This window comes from Silurus aristotelis (genome assembly GCF_946808225.1).
Source record: "Silurus aristotelis genome assembly, chromosome: 20".
Classification (NCBI taxonomy): domain Eukaryota; kingdom Metazoa; phylum Chordata; class Actinopteri; order Siluriformes; family Siluridae; genus Silurus; species Silurus aristotelis.
The window spans coordinates 7,130,122-7,153,382 of record NC_139593.1 but is presented as its reverse complement, the minus strand read 5'-3'; the positions used below and the strand labels follow the sequence as shown (position 1 = coordinate 7,153,382).

At 37.8% G+C, this 23,261-nt stretch overlaps 1 protein-coding gene and 1 long non-coding RNA gene across 3 annotated transcripts in view; one reads left to right on the top strand and one right to left on the bottom strand.

The window, feature by feature from the left end:
- LOC310716079 overlaps positions 1-23,261 on the bottom strand; it is a 243,664-nt gene that overhangs the window by 156,820 nt on the left and 63,583 nt on the right. The gene's annotated exons all lie outside the window — the stretch shown is intronic.
- On the top strand, positions 7,768-23,124 carry mxra5a (matrix-remodelling associated 5a). 2 transcript variants are annotated; one of them, XM_083522716.1, is made up of 7 exons: positions 7,768-8,154; positions 8,355-8,593; positions 11,100-11,229; positions 11,347-11,737; positions 13,305-17,249; positions 17,983-18,904; positions 20,169-23,124. In XM_083522716.1, the coding sequence occupies exons 2-7, from the start codon at positions 8,415-8,417 to the stop codon at positions 22,075-22,077; spliced, it is 7,476 nt and encodes a 2,491-aa protein (XP_083378842.1). In that variant the 5' UTR covers positions 7,768-8,154; positions 8,355-8,414; the 3' UTR covers positions 22,078-23,124. The 2 variants fall into 2 exon arrangements, with proteins under 2 accessions (XP_083378842.1, XP_083378843.1); XM_083522717.1 differs by having other exon boundaries at positions 7,775-8,154; positions 8,389-8,593.

Here is a 23,261-nt window from a genome sequence, read left to right as displayed (position 1 = left end):
TGGTTACCATATTACCATAATCATTTTTAATTTACTGCTATCTGCATGGTGAATTATAAAGGGTTCCTCATGATCTATAGCTCCTGCTAGTGTAGTGGAACATTTAGCCCTAAATTCAACCCCTAATCAGAGACACCTGATCCAGCTAAAGAAAATACTCAGAAACATCTGCATATTAGAGCAATGTGTGTTGGATTAGGGGTTGGTTGTTTAAAAACATGTGCTGCATCTAAAATTGCATGCTCCTAGCATCAATAATATGCTAGATTGTGCTCTAGATAGCGTGTTGATCATTATAGTTTACATAAAAAAAATAAGCGATTAATTTTTTTACCTTGTCCCTCTACGACAGATGATTTACCCAAGATGAACTTATTTAGCTGGAATGTCCTAAAGTATAAAAACTTTAAGGATGTATGTATCCCGAACCATCTAGAGACGTACCAGCACCATTTGGATTCCACTTCATGTACAGTTTGGACGTTGGAACTCTTCAAATTTCTATCGGCTCTGGCATGGAGAATCTGGTGTTGGATCAATGATGATCTGAAATGTTGAGCTATTTGATGAGTTGCTCAGCAGCTCCTGGTTTGACAAAGTCAAATGACTGTATAAGGCCATAGAAAGATCATTACTCATAATCTCACACTCTGGTACTCATATTAGTTCTCACACTCCAGTGTTCTGTATTGTTTAAAGACTATAATCACACTCTTGATGTCACGCAAATGAGGATGGGTTCCCCTTTTTGATTCTGGTTCCTCTCAAGGTTTCTTCCTCATTCATCTAGGGAGCTTTTCCTTGTCACAGTCACCCCGGGCTGCTTTACAGGGATAAACAAACATAATTTACTTTAATTCTTAAGTTCTGTAATGCTGCTTTGAGACAATGTCTATTGGAAAAAGCGCTATTGTAAATAAACTTGAACTTATATACATATACAGTGAGGAAAATAAGTATTTGAACACCCTGCTATTTTGCAAGTTCTCCCACTTAGAAATCATGAAGGTGTCTGAAATTGTCATCGTAGGTGCATGTCCACTGTGAGAGACATAATCTAAAAAAAAATGTACAGTACCAATCAAAAGTTTGGACACACCTTTTCATTCAGTGGTTTTCCTTTATCTTTATTATTCTTAACATTTCAACATTAATACTGAGGATGTCCAAACTATGAAAGAACACATACAGAATGATATAGTAGACAACAAAAAGTGTTAAACAACCAAGAACATGTTTTATATTTTAGATTGTAAAGTAGCTACATTTAGTTTTCATGAGAGCTTGGCATACTCATGGCATTCTCTCATCAGGTTCATTAGGTAGTTAGGCTTTAATGGTCAAATTGTGGCAAAGTAGCAAATTCAAGCAAAAACAAGCAGAAGAGACTTAACAACCCTTTGTTTTGATGAGTCCTGGTTTAAAAAAGGTTTTCTTCTTACCACTGTGTTTTTATTAGACATAGAGAGGGTGAATGGAAATTTCCTGAATGTGTGGTTCCCACTGTAAAGCATGAAGGAGGAGGTGTGTTAGTGTGGGTTTTGAAGCAGAGGTAGCTTTTGGTCTTCCAATAGATGATTTATGATGTTTCATCATAGCATTTGATGGTTTTTGATGACTGAACTTGGGGAAACATTTAAAGATATTTTCAGATTACACTTAACTGAGTATTTCTTGCCATAATATATTTGTACAATAGTTATAGTCCTAATAGCGCTATTAACTCTGTACTCACACTTTCCTCTGCACAAGACAATTGATGGTCACATTAAGAAGGTAAGAATTCTCTCAAATGAACCATTGACAAGGCAAATCTGTGAACTAAAAACCATTCCAGGTGACTACCTCGTTAATCTGATGAGTTTGCCAAACTGTCATCAAAACTAAATGTAGCTACTTTGAACAATCTAAAAAATAAAATATTATTGGTTGTTAAACAAATTTTTGTTTACTAGATAATTCCATACATGTTTTTTTTCTTCATAGTTTGCATGTCTTTATCATTAATGTACAATGTTAAAAACACTGAAAGAGAAGGTGTTTCCAGAAGCTGGTTGGTACATTTTAAAGGTTCTTTAAAAAAAATATATAGAATCACTAAAGCAGTCTATAAAGTCAAATCTAAAAACTAGAAACAAAACACTGACCCATTTTGACTTCTGTAACCAACCATAAATGTCAATTTCAGCTTTGTCCTACAGTATGCAGTGTATTTTGAATGCTAATCTGTATTTTCTCAAAAACCTAAACAGAGCAGTTTAAACCACCATGGTGAAATGCTGAAATATGAGGTCACAGAGTAAAAAAAAAAGAAAAGTGAAGTGATGTTTATTGTTGCTAAGCCGCATGCAGATCCAGGTCAGTACACAGCCACAGATGGTCCTTTTCAGGGAGAAACCCACTAAACGGTGGGAGGGAATCTTAAACAGGATGGATCATAACTGTCATATGTGTCGTTCAGTGGAAACTCAGCTGAGTAGCATGTTTGATCTATTTCTGAGATCAATTACTATTTGATGAGCAACTCCTGGTGCTCGACCAGCATAAACCAGAGGCTCTTATTTAATTTGATTCATAGGCAGGGAAATGAAGGATGTGTTGCGGATCATAAAGAGAAGACCAGATGACTGAGGTGGGAACATTGTGGGAGGAAAAAATAAAGTTCTCTGTAAAGGAAAATAGGAACTGTATTTATTTCCTGTGTCAGGTGTGAAAGATTTATTAATGTTTTTTTTTTTTTTTTTATAAAACTTTCCTTTAAAAACTATCCTGTAGGCATCTGTTCATTATTTAAGCTCCTCTCAATTCAGACACAAATTCAGGTTCATTCAAGACACGTGAAAGGTAAAAACCTCACCTCTTTTCCTAAACCTAAATTTGGCTGTTTTTTGTAAACTACAATGGATTAATTCTTCTCATCCTCGGTGTGAAGAATGAAACTGTCCTTTGTACACCCTGTGATTTGATTGACACCAGGTTGACCTGCCACCTGAAGCCTGTTTGCATAGAGGTCAAGCATGTACAACGACTTGACCCTGTTACAGGATGACAGGATCGCTAATGCTAACATGTGCTAACCAGGTGCAATACTAATGTGTCTGTTGGAGAGACAGGTGTGAGCTTTGGTTTTAATTCTAACAAAGGTTTCCTTTTTTGTGTTGGTTTTTCCAGTAAATGAGTGATCTGGATATAAAAAATTGCAAATGCAGCCTGTAATTCAATGTAGATCAGAGACACTTAATCCTTTTGTGTTTCATAGCTAAAGCTAGGATCTTTCCGCAGGTCTCTTTGTTTTTTGGATACAGATTAAGTCTAAGTAAAAATTATACCTTTAGAGAATTGATGTGGTGACCTGGGAAAATGAAAGCCCTTCATACTACTATAGCAGGTAGCTACTAAACACAATAAAGGAAACCACACTTAGCTAGCAAAGGTTTAGACATTCTTTGGTAAACTGACCACCAGACTTTTTTTTTCCCTCAAGAAGATAGTCAAGTCAAGTCAATTCAAGTTTATTATTATAGTGATTTTCACAACAGATATTGTCTCAAAGCAGCTTTACAGAATTTAACAGTTAAGGTGAATGATGTGTATTTATCCCTGATGAGCAGCCATGGTGACTGTGGCAAGGAAAAACTCCCTTAGATGTTATGAGGAAGAAACCTTGAGAGGAACCAGACTCAAAAGGGGAAACATCCTCATTTGGGTGACATCAAGAGTGTGATTATAGTCTTTAAATAATACAGAACACTGGAGAGAGAGAACTAACATGAGTACTGGAATGTAAGATTATGAGTCATGTCCTTTCTACAGTCTTTTATAGTCATTTGTGGTTATAGTCTAAGGTTTAAAAAAAACCCGAACTAAAACATTTCCATGTCATTAGGTGAAAAATGTTACAATTTATTATATAAAGGCAACATAAAGGTGCAAAAAAGTAATGTTGCTGCATAGCTTTATAGCTTCAGAGTCATTGGTTTCATTAACCTTGGGTCCACCTTTCCTTTCCATCTTATCTTAAGTTCCATGAGTTCCAGATTCTCAGTCCTGGATAAAGCACTTACTAAAGGTTTGTGCAAATACTTGATTCTAATTGGCTGGAAGGTTGTGAATGAATTTGTTGTCAGAAACAATTGTAGCCATGGCAACATGCAATCACAGTTTCATATAGAGTAAGACGGCTATTGTAAACATTTCCTAATGACCTTACTGAATAAAATGGAGGGTTTATTTTGCATCATGTAACCAATACGATGAACATGACAACTTTTATAAATGAGCCGAAATGGAGAAGATAATTCTAAAATGAGATATATATATATATATATATTCACTTTAAAATCATTACAATACATGCCTAGATATAGATTACCCCTTAATTATTTATACAAATATATACAATATTACTGTCTATTATATATTTTAAAACCTTGAGTATGTTAAAGGCAGAAAAACTATATTTTATTATAGTTTTTTCTGTTTGCCAGAATTCAGCCAGAGCAACATCCATGGGTTTTTCCACAGATGTTGCTTTAAGTATCTTCTTTTTAGCTATTAACTAAGCCAAGTTTTTCCAGGGAAAATTCCCTGTGCACTTTTTTCCATTGAAATGTCCACTGTTAATGTTCAATAAATGGGTTCGCTAGAAGCAACCTGTCAAGAACCCAGAGCTTTCTTTCGTTTTCTTACACTAAACACATCATAAATGTTTCTGTATGGCATTGACTCCAGACAGACTTCTCAGTTAAGGGTCAGTAAAGTGTATCTCACCTTCAGTTCTGCTCAGTAGACATGAGACACAGCCGACCTGCATTTGTCTGAGACACTAGACTTGTTTATTTAATTTTTAATTTTTTATTTTGTGGGGTGGGGGTATTTTTCATGGCGTCATGGTGCTCTGCTCAGACACAGTAGGCCTGCTCTTTCTTAAACTTTACTAGACTAATGTGAGATAGAAGAAGCCACAGAAGATTTTTTATATTCACCTTGAACCCTAGTGCATCCTGGGAGTACATTTAAGGACCGTTTAATATAATCAGAGCCAGAGCCAGAGCCAGAGAGAGAGAGAGAGAGAGAGAGAGAGAGAGAGAGAGAGAGAGACAGACATTATCCCTTTATTACTTTACTCAACTATTACAGAAATTCCCAAAACAGTTGGGACAATGTGGAATATGTAAATAAAAACACAATGCAATGATTTGCAAATCTCATAAATCCTTATTCTATTCACAATAAAACAAAAAACGTATCAAATGTTTGATTTGAGAATATATACCAATTTAAGAAAAGAAAATGTCATTTCGAATTTATTGGCTGCAACAGGTCTCAAAAGAATGTTGTGACAGGGCTCATGTTTACCACTGTGTAGCACCATATCTTCTGTCTGTCTGTATGTATCTGGCATCTGAGGAGACCAGTTTGTGAAGTTTTGGGAGAGGAATGTTGTCCCATAAGTCCCAGGATTCTAGCTTCTCAACAGTTCTGGGTGTTTTTTGTTGTATTTTTCGCTTCATGATGCACCAAATGTTTTCTAAATGGTGAAATGCAGGTGGGCCCTTTCAGCACCTGGACTCTTCTACTACGAAGTCATGCTATTGTAATAGATGCAGTATGCAGTAAGCATTGTCCTGCAAGACTTTTCCTGAATAAGATGTTTTCTGGATGGAAGCATTTCTTGCTCTAAAACCTGTATATACCTTTCAGCATTATAAGTAAATTAATCTGATTAGTTGCAAAATGTTAGTCCAAATGATTCATTTTTATAACAATTACTATTGTTGTCCCATCCCAACTTTTTTGAGGCTTGTTGAAGACATCAAATCCAAAATGACCTTGTTTTTTCCTCAGTTTGATATTTGATATGTTTTCTATGTTCTGTTGTGAATAAAATGTGGATTTAAGAGATTTGAAAATCATTGCACTCTGTTTTTTATTAACTTTATTAACTTTATTTAATTTTATACAGAGTCAACTTGTTTTGAATCGGGGTTGTATGATTAATATTATTATAAATTATAAATGATAACCAGTTCAAGACCAGAAGTTATCATCATCATCATTTTCTCCCGCTTATCCGTAATTCGGGTCGCGGGGGCAGCAGTCTAAGCAGGCCCCCGCCTTCGACTGCTGCCCAATCCTCACAGCACCGTCCCTTACGGTCCCTCCTGCAGGTGGTGAGCCCACGGGAAGGCGGCCCCACGTCACAGACCTTGATATTTCCCTCGTAAAGGACCCCTGCAGCATAGAGGGTTAAGGGCCTTGCTCAAGGGCCCAAGAGTGGCAGCTTGGCGATACCGGGGCTTGAACCCCAGACCTTCCGATCGGCAACCCAGCGCCTTAACCGCTGGAGCCACCACTCCCCCACCAAGACCAGAAGTTATATATTTAAAACAAAATAGTGTTATTTATTTATTTAGAAAGGAAATGACTATTAATTATATACATATAAAGAAATGCTTTCCCTGCTTTAGCTGTAACAATGATCCCAAAAAACTTTCTTTTTAGATGCACTTGTTTTATCTTTAGTTTTTATAATATTTACTTTTAATGCAGAATTGATGTACTGTGTGTTAAGAACCTCATAGGCGTATTCGATGTTGACTATGACAGCACCTACTTGGGGTTTTCATGCAGAAGTGCTATTTGTGTGAAGTGACACATGATGTTAGATCTGGTCAAGAACAAGGGTGGGAGGCTGCGACCTTTGACCTTGCTTGTTTGCTTACTTTGAACCACTAAATGCTCCTGCAGTGACTCATAAAGATCACAAACTTCATAGGTTAAGGTACTAACAGTGTGTGTGTGTGTGTGTGTGTGTGTGTGTGTGTGTGTGTGTGTGTGTGTGTGTGTGTGTGTGTGTGTGTGTGTGTGTGTGGTTTGAGATTGAGAGCTGCAAACTAAATGACAAGGTTTTAAACCCAGCTTGAACTTTACTTAAGGAGACGTTCAGACATTTAAAAGGAAGCCTCAGCACCTTGTCACGCAAATAACACAAGACTGCGATCGGTTAGATGAGTTACAACATGCATTCTGTACTTAATCAGATTTAATAACTAAATCAAAATACAGTATATATATATATATATATATATATATATATATATATATATATATATATATATATATATATATATATTAATATTAGGTCACTGATGTTGTTAATGCTATTGCGCTCCCTTCTTAGAAACATGGAAGTTTTAAGCAAATTTTGTGTTGATTAATTTAGAATCATGCTATAAAATAGCATTCTATATATAAATATATATTTAGATATATATTTTTTGTCATCAAACTGCAATAATAATAATAATAATAATAATAATAATAATAATAATAATAATAATAATAATAATAATAATAATAATAATAATAATGCAAAGCAGATGTTGATGATTTCTGCATGTGAACCCACATGGTATTGCAGTTGTATAATGGGATGTCATGTTTATCTAAGATTGGAGGTCTTAACCTTTACATTGGTTCTCTATAAACCCCTGAAACTTGAACCAGCACAGAACCTTACCCACTGGGCTCCCAGTAAGTGATAGGTTTCCTTTCCCCATCTCCAGTTTAAAAACTCAAGAACATTGTGACACCAAACCCATCTCGGCTGATTGACATGAGTGGAAACTGTGAGTGAATTGTTTCTGATTGCACTGAAGCATCTTTTCCTCACCGGATCAGTGTTAGAGGAAACTCAGCCGGTTGTCCAGCCCTCAGTGGAAGAGTTTGGGAAGGAAGGAGCGTGCAGAAGGCGCGCGCTCAGCCACTCCTCCACATCCCTGAAGCGCACTCATCTAGCAGAAAAACCCTCCTCTCTCAGGAGTTCTCTAAAACCTAAATGAAGAAGCAGATGCAAAGAAACAGACAGACTATATGGAATTTCCAAGCTGAACGGAACGTATTTATTTGTATTTATAGCATTGTGGATGCATTTGTCTTTCTGGAGGGACTGGATACACAAACATTGTGGGATATTTGAAGAAATTCTGTGTAAATGAAAACGTTTGGGATATTTTTCTGCTTTTTCTTCATCACTGTTTAATTGTTGCACGGTGTCATTTGGATAAAAAAAGAACTTTTCAGGAGAACAATGAATGAAAGTCATGTTAAAATCTAGTACAGAATCGTCTGTGATAGAAGATAGCATATAAGGTAAGTCGTTCATTCCTGTTTTATTTAAATTTTTTTGTTGTTGCTCTAGAACCCTTATGTATGTAAAATGCATGGATGTAAAAAAAAAAAAAAATTGCAATGAATATATTGCACATTTTTTTTATTTATTTGTTTGCATATTACTTTATGCATAAATTGCCACAAAATTCGCATTGTTTTGCATATTGCTTGTGTTGCAGTCTTGATGATTATCGTGGTTGCGGGTTTGTAAAGGTCTGGCTGCAGCTGTGAAGCTGAAGATGGCCCGCTGTGTCGCGCGCGTGCTGACTCTGCTGACGATGGCGGCGCTGGCGAGAAGCGCGCGAGGCTGCCCGCGGCCGTGCGCGTGCCCGCAGCCCGGAGAGGTTCATTGCACGTTTCGCTCCCTGCTCACGGTGCCCGCTGGCGTGTCCCGACACGTGGAGCGCATGAACCTGGGGTAAGCGTGATGCACCAGACAAATAAAAAAAATATGCATTAAAAGATTAATTTTTTTATGTCCCACTGGATGCAACCTTATAACCCCATCAAACTATTATAAAGGAACCCACAGCAAGCTTTTAGACACCTGTAAGACTGACTGCTTTTCCTGCCACCACTTTCTTTTTCCAGAACATAGTAGCTAATAGAAAAATACTTCTGCCCTCTAATGCAGATTATCATCATTGTACACACAATAAATGGAGAAAAGTTTGTGGACACCTGACCATAAGATTCATATGTGCTTTATGTACAATCTCATTCCACATTATTCCCCATTTGGCCTTATTATAACCTCTTTTATTAATAACTCTTATGAGAACCCCATTCCTCTGCTAGATTTTGGTGTGCGTGGATATTTGTGATCATTCATCCACGTTAGTAAGGTCAGCTACTGATGTAGGTGAGGTGAGAATGCCTGGGGTGCAAACAGAGTTCCAATTCATCCAGAACGTGTTTAATAGGGTTGATCCATGAACTTACTGAGCATGTCAAGATCTTTAGGAATGGATTTGGACTGTAATATCAACAGTATGCTATGATGGCGCAGGACCACACCTTGCATGAAAGAGATTTGCATTTAATCGTTCATTATAGCACATCTAAGAAAATGATGGAACTGTATTGAATGAACATTCTGTGTCACCCAGATAGATGAAGATGGGTTCCCTTTTGAATCTCAAGGTTTCTTTCTCATGCAATCTCAACCTTTTTATCGCTGACAAAAAAGCACTTCACATTTAAAAATGAATTGAATTGATGTAGGGGCTAAGAGTTCTATAGCAGGACACTCAAGATCCACCCCAACCCATGTAAAGCATATCTTAATGGGCTTTGTGCACCGGAGCATTGTCATGCTGGAACAGGTTCGGGTCCTCTAGTTCAAGTTAAGGGAAAATGTCATGCTACCACATCCAAGGACGTCCTATCCAATTGTATGGCTCTAACTTTGTGATGCCAATTTTGGGGGGAAACCACATGTGGTTAGACAAGTCTGGTGTCCCAATATTTTTTTAGTCCAAATATTGTTTAATGTCTCACTGGATACACCTATCCAAATGTATTTCTATGAGAAATCAATACCACAACATAATCTTTGTATCTTAATCACTGAGCTACCACTGCCCCATTTGCACCTCTATTTGTGTTACCTACCCTTATTTGCACCATTTCCCCTAAATGCACCCTTATTTGCACCACTTCCATTATTTGCACCACTTCCCTTATTTGCAACACTTCCCCAATTTGCACCACTTCCCTTATTTGCACCACTTCCCCCATTTGCACCACTTCCCCTATTTGCACCAACTCCCCTATTTGCAGTACTTCCACTTATTTGCACCACTTCCCCTATTTGCACCACCTCCCCTATTTGCAGTACTTCCACTTATTTGCACCCCTATTTGCACCACTTCCCCTATTTGCACCACCTCCCCTATTTGCAGTACTTCCACTTATTTGCACCCCTATTTGCACCACTTCCCCTATTTGCACCACAAGCTACCATGTCCACTATTTGCAACAGAAGAATTACAATATACATTATTCCTCCGCTTTACCGCGGTTGGAATCTCGCTCCCCCGTTTTATTGCGGAATTGCATTTTCCACATAACTATTTAGTTTGGCTGATTTTCCCGGTCTCTCACAGAAAGCGCCATAGACCAAAAAACGTATGTATTAATAAAAATATAATTATTAATTGTAAAATGAAGTAAAATGTTAATACAATACAGAAAGTAAAGAATGCGGTGACTTGTATCTTTAACTCCGCCTCTTTTTTGAGTCATAGGACACTCCAACCAATAAACAAGCAGAGAAACTGCGCATAGGCTACGCAACATTTATAATGAGTACATGTACTCACTATAAATGTGATACAGTGAACTGTATTTCTACCAATTTACACAAAATTCATCTCGCTATATCTTTGCAGATGTTTTCTGTGTGTGTTTAAAGTGTGTGGTAGGAGGACAGGCTTACACAAAAAAAAAAAGCATTTTTGGCATGGCGTCCGTTTATCGCGGGTTTAACCACTGCGATAAATGGGGTATTACTGTATGCTTTATTGCCCTAGAAGGACTACATGAAAAGAAAATTCAAAAACTAGTAGCTGGTTTTGGTGCTTTTTCCCTACTTACACAGAGATGCAATTTCTTTACATTTCCCTGTGCTGTTGAACTTTCAAAATTGTTTTTGGATTCAGTTTAATGCTGTCTCTCAGCCACCATACCAAACAAAGCCACTATTGTTCTGTTCCTCATGGCTCATCAAAACGAATTGGATGAGCACACACCTGCCTCCCCAAATGATTTAAACACAGAATCAAGACACAACACAGCATTCCACGTCATGATTTAAAACGCTGATGAAATTTTTCACCTTTATAAATTTGTAGGCAGAATATTTTATGGACAAGCTATTAGCTCTGAAGAATGATTGTGTACTGTAATTGTTCCCGTTGCAGGTTCAACACAATAAACCGAATAACAGACAGCTCTTTTGCTGGTATGCGAAAGCTAGAACTCCTCCTTATGCATGGGAATAATATTCATAATATTCCCAGTGGAGCATTTCATGACCTAATATCCCTTCAGGTGAGTGAATTGTAACAAAAATACGCTTCCCTGGCTCATTTTCCTATTCTTATTTTATCAGGACAAAATCATAGATACTGAAAAAATGTGTATTGTTCCTGCTATGTGTCCTCTTAGATGATGAAGATGAGCTACAACAAGCTGAAGATCATTAGCAGACACACTTTTTATGGTCTCTGGAATCTCGCCAGGCTGCACCTGGACCATAACCATCTGGAGTTTATACACCCGGATGCATTCCAAGGCCTCACTTCTCTCCGTCTGCTTCAGTTGGAAGGCAACCGTCTGCAGCAGCTCCATCCAGCCACTTTTGCAACGTTCTTGGTGCTTAACTACTTCCCCATGTCCACTCTAAAGAATCTGTACCTGTCTGAGAATGGGCTTACGACACTGTCACCAACGATGTTAGCTATGATGCCTCAGCTAGAGAACTTGTTCTTGCATGAGAATCCCTGGATTTGTGACTGTAGGATGAAATGGTTCAAAAAGTGGAGCTCAAATGCACCAGGTCAGGACAATTTCTTACATACATTTGATTGCAAATCAAGGATTGGGAGGCACAGTGGTGGATGAAGTACACAAACCATGTAGTTGAGTTAAATTAAAGATACAGTAGGTAAAATATGACTCCAGTTAAAGTGCTCCTTTAAACTTCTACTTAAGGCAAAGAACAAAAGTATTTGCCTTTCACATAAACTCAGTTTATGTGAAAAGACTCTAATGTGACTCTCAGCACATCAATCTATTAATAGAATGATGTAAATTAATCAAACGCGGTTTAATATCTATTACAATGATCATGAGTCCAACTATTTAAAAAAATCTTGCGAATAAGGTCACGGGTGTCGTGGTGAGTTCGAGTCAGGAGTTTCTTCCATCATTTATTGCTCCCTAAATGTTCTGCTTGCTGTTGAACTGATTCTGAACTTTAAGTTTTTATCCGCTCATAAATAAAAAGGAACGATTGATTTCGCAAAATGTAGTTGAGTAAAAAGTAAAATATTTGATTTTGAAATGTAGTGAAGTTCAAGTAAAAGTCTCTCCAAATAGAAATACTTCAGTAAAGTGCAGATACATTAAATAAATACTTAAGTACAGTAAATAATTAAATTTACCTTGTTACTGTCCACCACTCACTATCTCTGCACTACCTCAAAGCAACAGGGTTTAAGCTTTACATGTTATTATCATGTCCAAGTAGGTTTCGTGTGGGCATTCTGGTTTCCTCCTATCTTATAAAAGCATGCCATTAGGTAAATTGGTAATGTTAGACTTTATAGATCATGGGAGATCTATTAGTTGTATGTTGATGCTTGTTGGATGTTTGATGCTATTTTTTTTTATTTTACTGTAAATGATTAACATTGGCAGTAAATGTTAGTGATGTGTTTAGCAGATTACTACGATGGCATTTTGGTGCCATGTAAAAAAAAGTATTTCTCATAAAGGTTATTACGAGAAATAAGTCATAGCAATACGAAAATAAAGTAGAACTTTTTGGAGAATAAAGTTGTAATTACAAGAATAATGTCAAAATATTTTGAGAATAAAGTCATAGCAATACGAGACTAAAGTAAACCACCGAGTTATAATTAGTAGACCGACACTGCAGTGGTTATGTAGTAATGCAAACTTTATTTATTCAGAAGAAAAAATCAGACAATCTTTTGTTCAGTCTGAAACGGCAAGCAGTGGTCAAGTCCAAGTATATTGATGGTTACATCTGCATGATATTCGAAGAGGATACATTGTTTCTCAAGAGACTATGAGGATAATTATCAAAGAAATCAACCCTGAAGGAATTGAACACCAGCACGCTGGACATATGATTTTTATTCTCCATCTGCTACTACTTTTCAACTTTATTCTTAAAATATATATTATGTAATTTCAAATTTATTCTTACAATATTTATTTATTCTCGTAATAAAGAAATTCTCGTAAATTTGAGAAATTTTCTCAAAATACTACGATTCTCGTATTGCTGCGACTTTAATCTGATGTAAACACGTCGTAGATAACTATACACTGCATTACTATATTATATGCTAATCCTTGAAGTCTTTTCTCATCAGATGTGCTCAAGTGCAAGAAAGACAGAGCATTTCCTGAAGGACAGCTATGCCCTGTATGTTTTTCTCCCCGACAACTAAAGAAAACAAATCTTTGGGAGCTAGACAACCCAAAATGCACTAGTCCTGTGATTAGTGCCCCGCACAAAACCTCTGCTGTGGATGCAGCAAGTGAACTTTTGACATTAGATGACTTCAGTCAACCTCTTGGAAATGTTTCACTCGGCTTGTCAGACGAACACGGAAACCAAGTCGATTTGAATTGTCATGTGAACAACCCGACCAAGCCGACCAGAATGAACTGGACCCATGTTAACTCGTTTCAGATTAACACAAACATCACCTTGTCATTAGACCTGGAATGCCCAATAGACAGGGGTACTTACGAAAAGCTATGGAGACTTGTGGCGTATTATAGCGATGTACCTGCTCACCTGAAGAGAGAGATTATGCTAAGCAAAGACCCCCATATTAGCTACAGGTATCGCCAAGATGCAGAATTGGATGCTGTTTATTTCACTGGTGTGAAAGCTAATATGGTGGCACAACCTGCATGGATAATGCAGTCAATGTTGAATTTACAGTTAAACAGACCTCAGTCCACAAATTCAAGGGTTCGACTCATTCTCAGCACCCACCTTACAGAGCTGGTAGAGGCAGAGAAAGAAAGGCAACAGAGGAGAGAGTGGGTTTTGATAGAGTCCCGAAACACCACTAAAATATCCCAGGTTGTTGTGGTCGGCAACCCAATCCAGATGCACTGTAATGTGCACAGCTCAGGAAACCCATTAATAAAGTGGATGCTGCCCAGTGGGTCTAAAGTTGAGGCCCCATATCGAAGCAGTGATAACAGGATCACAGTGTCTCCATCTGGTTTGTTGGCTATAACATCTGTGGATCATGCAGACTCAGGTGTCTATTACTGCATAGCAATGGTGGCGGTTGATGTAAGCATTCTTCCCTTTCGTGTGACAGTGGAGGAGTCATCTACTCCAGCTCCTGGAAGTGAGGGTGTGGCTGAACCTATGGCAGGAGTTGCTAGTGGGCTTGTTTCCCTTCCCTGCGTAGCCCTGGGTTCTCCTGATCCAGCTATAAATTGGATTTTACCAGACAAAACTATTATAAACACATGGTCAAATTTATCAAGGATGTTTGTGGCCTCTAATGGAACTTTAACCATTCACAATAGCCAGCTCTCAGACAATGGTTATTATAAATGTGTGGCCGAATCTCAACATGGTGTGGATACATTAGCCACAAAAGTAACACTGACAAGGACCTCTGGAGGACATCCTATAAGAAAGTATTCCAGTAGACCTCAGCCGGCAGAAGGCATCTCAACCAAAATAAAAGCTCCAATAAACAACCATTTGGAGGCATCTGGGGACAATGAAAATGAAGAGCCTGAAGCAAAAGCTTTTCAACGAGTGAATACGTCTTATAAAAGGAGGATTCAAAATACTCCTGTAAGGGGTGGACACCCAACCAGAAAAGTGTGGAGACGTCCTTCCCTGCCAAGAAGAGGAACTATCTCTATGGCAACTAACAGGAGTAACCTGACAGAAACAAGGAGAAGGATCAGTGTGTCAAATGGCCAGATAGATCCAGAGCATTGGGCTAACATTCTTGCAAAAGTCCGCAGTAGTGGTGAAAATGCAAAAACTACTACCACTGTAAGCTCTGGTCTAATTAGCACAAATACATTACATCACTCTGACACAGCTTTAACAATGCAATCAGGGTCAATACCGAACGGATCAATACAAGATACTATTACAGCTAATGCGACCACAAAAACACCACAAGAAGCAGCATACCCAACAACAGAGACATCAGTGCAAACCACTGAAGTCAGCCTAAATATCAAACCACTGGATGTTGAAGATCAGATACACATAACCTACCAAATCGCTGCTCCAGATGTCGACCGAGATTCAGATTTAATTGATATTGCATATACCACAATTGGTCCACAGCCTACTACTCATTCAGTGGGGGATGCAGATATTGCCAAGTGGAATGAAGTGAGCACTGTTAAGAACACTACTTCATATGTAACCCTTTTACAACATACACAAAAACACACATTGGATAACAAAGAAAGTGAAGCACTTCCAAGGGCTAGAGGTGATGAAAATGACAGTGGCAGTGATTATGAAGACAGCAATTTAAAAAGGCCTGGGGTTGGAGTTTATCAAGGAAAATCTGACCACAGTCCAATATCAACCACATCTATTGTTTATGTAGAACAAAACACAAACAATTGTTTTGTGACTCATTCATTTACTGACAAAACTTTATCACAAGAGATACTTGACAGTTCAAAAATCCCACTGCTTACCACTATGGCACCAAGCGTTCAATCCACTTTAGAACATAACAGAAGAGCACATACTACCTCACCTCATCTTAAGCCTCCCTCCAGGGGCTCGTCCAATTCAAGACGTAAAAATAATGGTAGGCGAAGAAAGCCTAATAGAAATAGAACAAAACTAAAGCTGTCCAAATCTCCATATGTTATAAATATCACTCCAACTACTTCAACCATGGTTTCTGAGACCACCAAGGTGAATTCTACACCTGAATTAAAAGTAGCGACATCTATAATTCCAACTAGCACTGTTGTATTTACAGACAGCCAAGGAATGCTTACTAAAACAGGCCATGAAAAGAAGACAGATATTTTAAGGGGCATCATAAATACCAAATTTGCTAATACTTCTGTCAAAAAGAAAGAATCGGAAGTGGAGCCTACACTGGTATATGCCAAACCAGATCATATTTTCCAAAACACTACAATGTTGCCAGTGTCTTCATCAACATCCTTAGGCTTTACAGAACAATCAACTATACACAGAGAAACTGCTTCAACAATACCTCCTTTAATTCAGAACACTCCATCCCATGACCGCGAGACAATTACAAGGCTCCATCCCCTGATGGGAATTCATTTCAAAGAGGCAAAAAGGGAAAGCACTACTACAGGACACCCCGGCTCAGGGATCAAGTTTGACATGTCCTCCGAAAGTCCAAAATTCTCACTTAAACCTTTCTCCTCATATGCTGTAAAAAGCCAGCATGAAATCACTGCAAGCCATGATTTAGAAATCCCTAGCGTTTCGACGATAGCAAACATCTATGAGGGGGCTCATGAGGATTCTCAGGTTACATCGGAGAGGCCTGAAACTTCCCAAAATGCTCAACAATCTGCCATGGTCTCTACAACAGAACTAAACAGTGCTTCAAAAGAAACAGGCTCAGGTAGAAAGGAAATTGCAGATACAAACACTGCACCTCTGTTGGAAGATAAGACATATAGTACCCCTGTCACCACCCTGAAAACAACTACTACTACTCCAACACCACCACCACTACCAAAGACATTATCAGCAACAACTATGCTTACAACAGCAACAAAGAAATGGAGACCCCCGGTTATCCACCCGCATACACCTTTCCAGAACATACCTTCCATTATAGGCAGGTTAGGATTACCTGACAGTCCAAATCATATTCCTGAGAGTAACAGGGAAAGACTTTTAAACCCGGAACAGAGTATCAGGTCACCTAACAGAAACATACCATCCGTTTTTCATTCAACACATTTGTTAGAAAATACTAAACCAGACAGCACTGACACAGACACCAAAAAGCCAAAACTAGAAACCACACTGAAGGTTCCTTCAGCTATCCCACAAGTTCCTCCTCCAAGACAAAACCTTCCTGTGCAGCCAAAAAGTACTTCTTCTATTATCCACCATCCTACATCCACCTACAATGTCCATAATTCTCAGCCAAAGCCAGTTATCCCAGCTCGAAAAGGACCACCGAAGATTTCCAGCACTAATCTTACCACATTGACAGTACAGGCTGAATCTGATGCCTATCTGCCCTGTGCGGCTATAGGAGAGCCTAAACCTTTACTCTCCTGGACAAAGGTTTCAACAGGTATGCTGTTCTTTCTTAGAAATAAAATATACATGGCATAATGTTACTTTATATACAGTACAATCGAATATAGAATATAGTAAAGGTGAGGTCTTGTATATAAAACACTTTTTACCATGTCACTAAAGATCATTAGTTAATATCCAATCACCTGATACAGGGCATACAATCATTTTTTTTTTTCTGGATTAGTAATTTGGTGTTTGCATTGACTGTGTGTTTATTTTAAAAAGCCAGCCAATTTGCATTCTACGATATCGATTTAAAATAGAAATACATTTTTGAAATCCCATAGTTACCATATTTAGCTAAACTGAATATGAATGTATTTCTATTTTAAATCGATATCTCGAACAAATGATTGAATGCCCTGTATCAGGTGATTAGATATGATACAATGATCTTTAATGACATGGTAAAAAGTTTCCAGTGTTTTATGAATAAAGACCTCACCCTTTGATATTTGAAGATTTGTGAAAATGATTAGGAAATAATGAATATACTGGTTTAATATATGTTTACAATAATAGTCTGAATAGTTCCTTGAACTTTCTAACATCGCAAAATCAGACATGTATATCAAATTATGGCTATATTTAGCCTCTATCTGGTCGAATGTTCAATATCTGGTGTCATTGTTATTGTGATTCAATAATTGGACACATAATCTTTCGGTTTTATTATCAGAACCAGTATGCAATCTTCTAATTCATGCCATTATATCCCTTTGTAGGAGCCAGCATTACTCAGAACACCAAAATCCAGCGATTTGAAGTCCACCTTAATGGCACCCTGACAATTCGTAATGTTCTTCCATTAGACCAGGGCCAGTACCTTTGCAGTGTCCAGAACCAGTATGGACAAGACAAATTGGTGGTCACTCTGATAGTCTTAGCTGAACACCCCAGGGTGTTTCAGCCACGCTATCAAGAAATAATCAAAAACCTAGCAGATACTGTTGACCTTGTGTGCCTTTCAAAAGGAAATCCTCATCCTCGCACTACATGGGTGCTCCCTAACAGGACAATATTACATACTGATGCTTCTTTTCCTGGTACACATGAGCATCGAGTTTTCATTTTAGCAAATGGCACGCTCCGGATCAAATCTGCTACATACACAGACCGTGGGATTTATAAGTGCATTGCTAGCAATGCAGCAGGCGCGGACTCTATATCAGTTCGTCTTACAGTTGCTGCTTTACCTCCAGTGATCCAACAACTAAAAAATGAGAATATGACTCTACCAGAAGGCACCACTATCTACCTGAACTGCAGTGCCAGAGGTGCTCCTCCCCCTGCAATACGATGGTCTCTGCCAAATGGTGTACAGCTTCATTCTTCAGAATTTCTTAGCGATCTTAACCTCTTAATTTTTACCAATGGGACCCTGTATATTCGTGGGTTTAGTCCGGCGAATTCCGGGAAATATGAATGCATGGCTACTAATGCAGTTGGGATTTCTTCCAGAACTGTTAATTTGACTGTGAAAAAGTCGATTGCATCAGCCAGAGCCAGGATTACTGCCTCATCTCCACAGAAAACAGATGTCATATATGGGGGAAAGCTTCAACTGGATTGTGTTGCATCAGGAGATCCAGAGCCCAGGGTCATCTGGAGGACTCCATCCAAAAAGCTGGTGGATGCTCATTATAGGTAATAAAAATTTCATTTACAGAAAAAAAAAAAAATTGTTAAACACTTATACCTACATCTGTCTAATGAGTAACAGCACAGCTTTGGAATTTCTGGCTTTATATGTTATTGTCTGAGCAGATTTTGAATATTCCTGGATATTTGGTTTCCACCAACCTCCCAAAAAATACTAATGTACGTAGGTGAATTGGCCATGCTAGATTCCATGTGGGTGTGAACATGGATCGGCAGTATTTATGATACATGTATTTCAAATATGTATTATATATATATATATATATATATATATATATATATATATATATATATATATATATATATATATATATATATATAATACATATTTGAAATACATGTATATATATAATACATATTTGAAATACATATATATATATATATATATATATATATATATATATATATATATATATATATATATATATATATATAAAAAGGATTTTGTCATTTGTTATTGAGAGGGTTGATGAAAATGGCTTCAAACTTCTATCAAAAAACTTTAGTGTTTTGTATTTTGGTAGTTTTAAATTACTGTAAAATACATTGTAAGAAGTCTACATGATGACATTATAAAAATGCGGTCTCTGATTGGTGCCTACTCAGTAGATTGCGCAGAATGTTTTAGATCAGAACAGAAAATTGATCCATATAGCAGATGGTAGTGAAGGAAAGAAATGTGCAGGCTGCCAGTTTTCAATGATTAATAAATAAAAATTGTATTGCTGAATATTGTACCCTAAATGAAGTAGCTGTTTAGTTGGATTATGATTTTGGATCATACCATTGCATGAATGACTGCCTGACATTATATATTATTATATTTATGATTAACAATCAAATGATTATTTAGTTAGAAACTAGTTGCTATGAATACAGGTGCCATCATTTGTATTCTTATTAATGGCTTGTATGTTATCGAGTCAGTGTTGCTGATGTAAAGTTGCACTTCATTACCAAACACCAAGTTACTAAATTAAGATACAATTATGAGTCATTCACAAACTTTTAAACATTGAACTGTTGGTTACTTTAAAACTAACCTTCATCTGGGAGATCAGGGGGAAATGTATGTGAATATTTGATCTGTTAACTGGTTGCATATGTCAGATTTATTGTGTGACTCTGCCTGAGAAAAGCTGTTGCTATTAAATGCTGTTTACCTAATCAACTGAGTCGGTGTAATGGTGAAGGAACTTCATGTTACTTTACACAGTTTACCCACTTGTCAAAATTTTTTGTTTTCCAGTTACGATCCACGAATCAAGGTGTTTGCCAATGGGTCACTGTCTGTCCACTCCATGACAGAGAAAGACGAAGGCGACTATCTTTGTGCTGCACATAATAAAATGGGAGATGACTACGTACCCCTTAAAGTCAGGGTCATGACAAAGCCAGCCAAGATTGAGCAGAAGACACAGATCAACCAGAAGGTTATGTATGGAGGTGATTTGAAAGTCGACTGTGTTGCGTCAGGTCTGCCAAACCCGAAGATCCAGTGGGCTCTGCCTGATGGCACTATGGTAAACAGCTTCAGGAAATCTGGCAGCAGCAATGGTGGTCCAAGTAGTAGATATGTGGTTTTTGACAACGGCACTTTATTCTTTAATGATGTGGGGGTGCATGAGGAAGGTGATTATACATGTTATGCTGAGAACCAGATTGGCAAGGATGAGATGAAAGTATATGTCAAGGTGGTGGCAGATGTACCTGTGATCAGAAACAAGACCTTTGAGGTAATCAGGGTCATGTATGGAGATTCAGCCTCACTGAAATGTGCTGCCAAAGGAGATCCCAACCCTTACATATTGTGGTTTTCTCCAACAAATAAAGCAATTCCATCTGCTTCCGATAATTACTTAATCCATAATGATGGAACACTGGTCATTCATAAAGTGCAGCGCTTTGATGGTGGGAACTACACATGTCTAGCTAGGAACAGTGCAGGGCAAGATCGTAAAGTGGCCAGGCTGGAAATCCTGGTATCACCTCCTGCTATTAATGGACTAAGAGGCTCTATAAACTCTTTGAAAGTTTCTGCAATGAAGAATCAAAGGAAACTGATCCACTGTGAGGCTTCTGGCACTCCAGTTCCTCATGTGCTATGGGTTTTCCCAAAGAATATCATACTGCCAGCACCTTATTATGGTAGCCGAATGACAGTCCATAGGAATGGCACTCTTGATATTCATTCATTAAAGGTAACAGACACAGCTAAACTAACCTGTATTGCACGTAACGAAGGTGGAGAAGCTAGGCTTATGGTACAACTCGATGTGATAGACTTTACAGAGAAACCAAGACTCAACAGTCCTAAAACGGAATCTCTGTCTCTAACTGTTGGCAGGACAATGATGTTAAATTGTTCAGTCGAAGGTTCCCCAGCACCACAGTTGACCTGGGTTCTTCCTAGTGGTTCTCCAATAATGAGCGGCTCCCAATTTAGCAAGTTCTTTCACAGTTCTGATGGGACTTTGGTCATTTCTAACCCAGCTGTGTCAGAAGCAGGAACATATCGATGCTTGGGGCGCAATGCTGGTGGACTGGTTGAAAGAACTGTGGTGCTGACTCAAGGGCGGAAACCAGAGATTAATAACAGGTACAACTCACCTGTAAGTGTCATAAATGGTGAAAGCCTGCAGTTGCACTGTCTCTCTACTAGTGACTCAGTTCGTCTTACATGGACTTTGCCAAGTGGAGTTGTTCTGAACCAAGCTCAACGGGCAGGTCGTTATGCTGTTCTATCAAATGGTACTCTTTCGATCCAGCAGGCTTCTGTGTACGACCGGGGCTCTTACACTTGCCGTGCTGCAAACGAATATGGAAGCTCCTTGCTAACAATCCCAGTGACTATAATTGCATATTCACCAAGAATCTCCAGTGGGCCGCCTCCTACCACCTATGCCAGAAAAGGAGTTGCAGTTCAACTGAATTGTATAGCTAGTGGTATTCCCAAGGCAGAAGTGGCATGGGAGACTCCAGATAGAACGCGGTTAATCGTCAGCACTCAGCCACGCCTGTTTGGAAACAAGTACATACACCCTCAGGGCTTCCTTATAATCCAGAACCCCACGCCAAAAGACACAGGTTTTTACAGATGCACAGCTAGAAATGTGATTGGGGTTGATTCAAAGGGTACATACCTTCATGTGTACTGAGAAGCAATAAATATAAAACGTGCCCAATGATCTGTCAGGTTCACCTAATCCATAGCTTTAGTCTAGCTATTTTTTCAATGTGTACATGACTTACTATCAATCCAGGACATGTTCTGCTGTGTTGGTGGAATCCTTGTCATCACTTTGTCAGTCGGTTATTTCTATCACATCAATTATTGCTAACATTTAGGGAGTTGTGCTACTTATCCCATTCATACCAAATACCCAGTAGCTACTAATCTGACAATTCAGTGTAGGTTTTTTTGTAAATACTGAAACCCCTTTTTCATGGTTTTAGCCAGGGGCAATTTATGTCAAACTGTATATATAAGGCCTATATATTTTTTTATTTAATCTTTAAAAAAAAAAAATCAGAGGTTATTACTGATGTCTCCAGTATGAAAATAATATGAATCATTCAGGGATATTGAACCAGACAGCTACATTAACTAATGTTTTGAATTCTAAATGGGAAAATAAAAAAACTTTCAATTTTTTATTTTTTTTTTAAACACATTAGTCATTCTTATTTCCCTACACTCAAACCTATAAAGGTATACTTTTTTGCCAATGTTTTTTTTATATTTGCTGTTGGACACCTTGATGACTTACTGGGAGAAATTCAAACCCTAACCATGGAGAGCACTATGTTTAGTAAAAAAAACAGTAAAACTCTTCATTTGGGCTTAGTTAAAGTACATGGGCTAGATATGTGTCCACAAAGAACTGAACAAAGGATTTGGATGAGAAATTTATTTTCTTATACATTTTTATATATAAAAATATGTTTTATAGAGCTTCCTTTTAGATTATAAACAGAAATCTTTTCAAAAGTGAAAATTGTCTAAACTTGTATGTTGCACCCAGTTGGCCAATTGAATAAAATTGTATATGTATACTGACAGCATCTTTGTAAAACTGACCAAAGAAAGGCACATGTTTTTTTGTTTTTTTTTATGATGTTGCTTTAACTTATTTGTCCTTCAAAGACTTGTACTGAGATTTAATTTTATTTTGGATATCTGTAATAAAGACCATTTTAAACAACTTATTTTAAAGTTTTCTTGAAACCAACCATAACAAACCTCTATAGTGTCAAATGAGAACAGCCAAGTGGCAATTCTACAACAAAAGAATAAACTAGTGAATAAGGAACTTAAATTACTTAAGTCAGGCATTTATGT

Coding starts and splice junctions, on each gene's coding strand:
- mxra5a (XM_083522716.1), top strand. CDS start 8,415: ATGGCCCGCTGTGTCGCGCGCGTGCTGACTCTGCTGACGATGGCGGCG. Junction 17,250..17,982: donor CTGGACAAAGGTTTCAACAG/GTATGCTGTTCT, acceptor ATCCCTTTGTAG/GAGCCAGCATTACTCAGAAC. Junction 18,905..20,168: donor CTGGTGGATGCTCATTATAG/GTAATAAAAATT, acceptor TTTGTTTTCCAG/TTACGATCCACGAATCAAGG.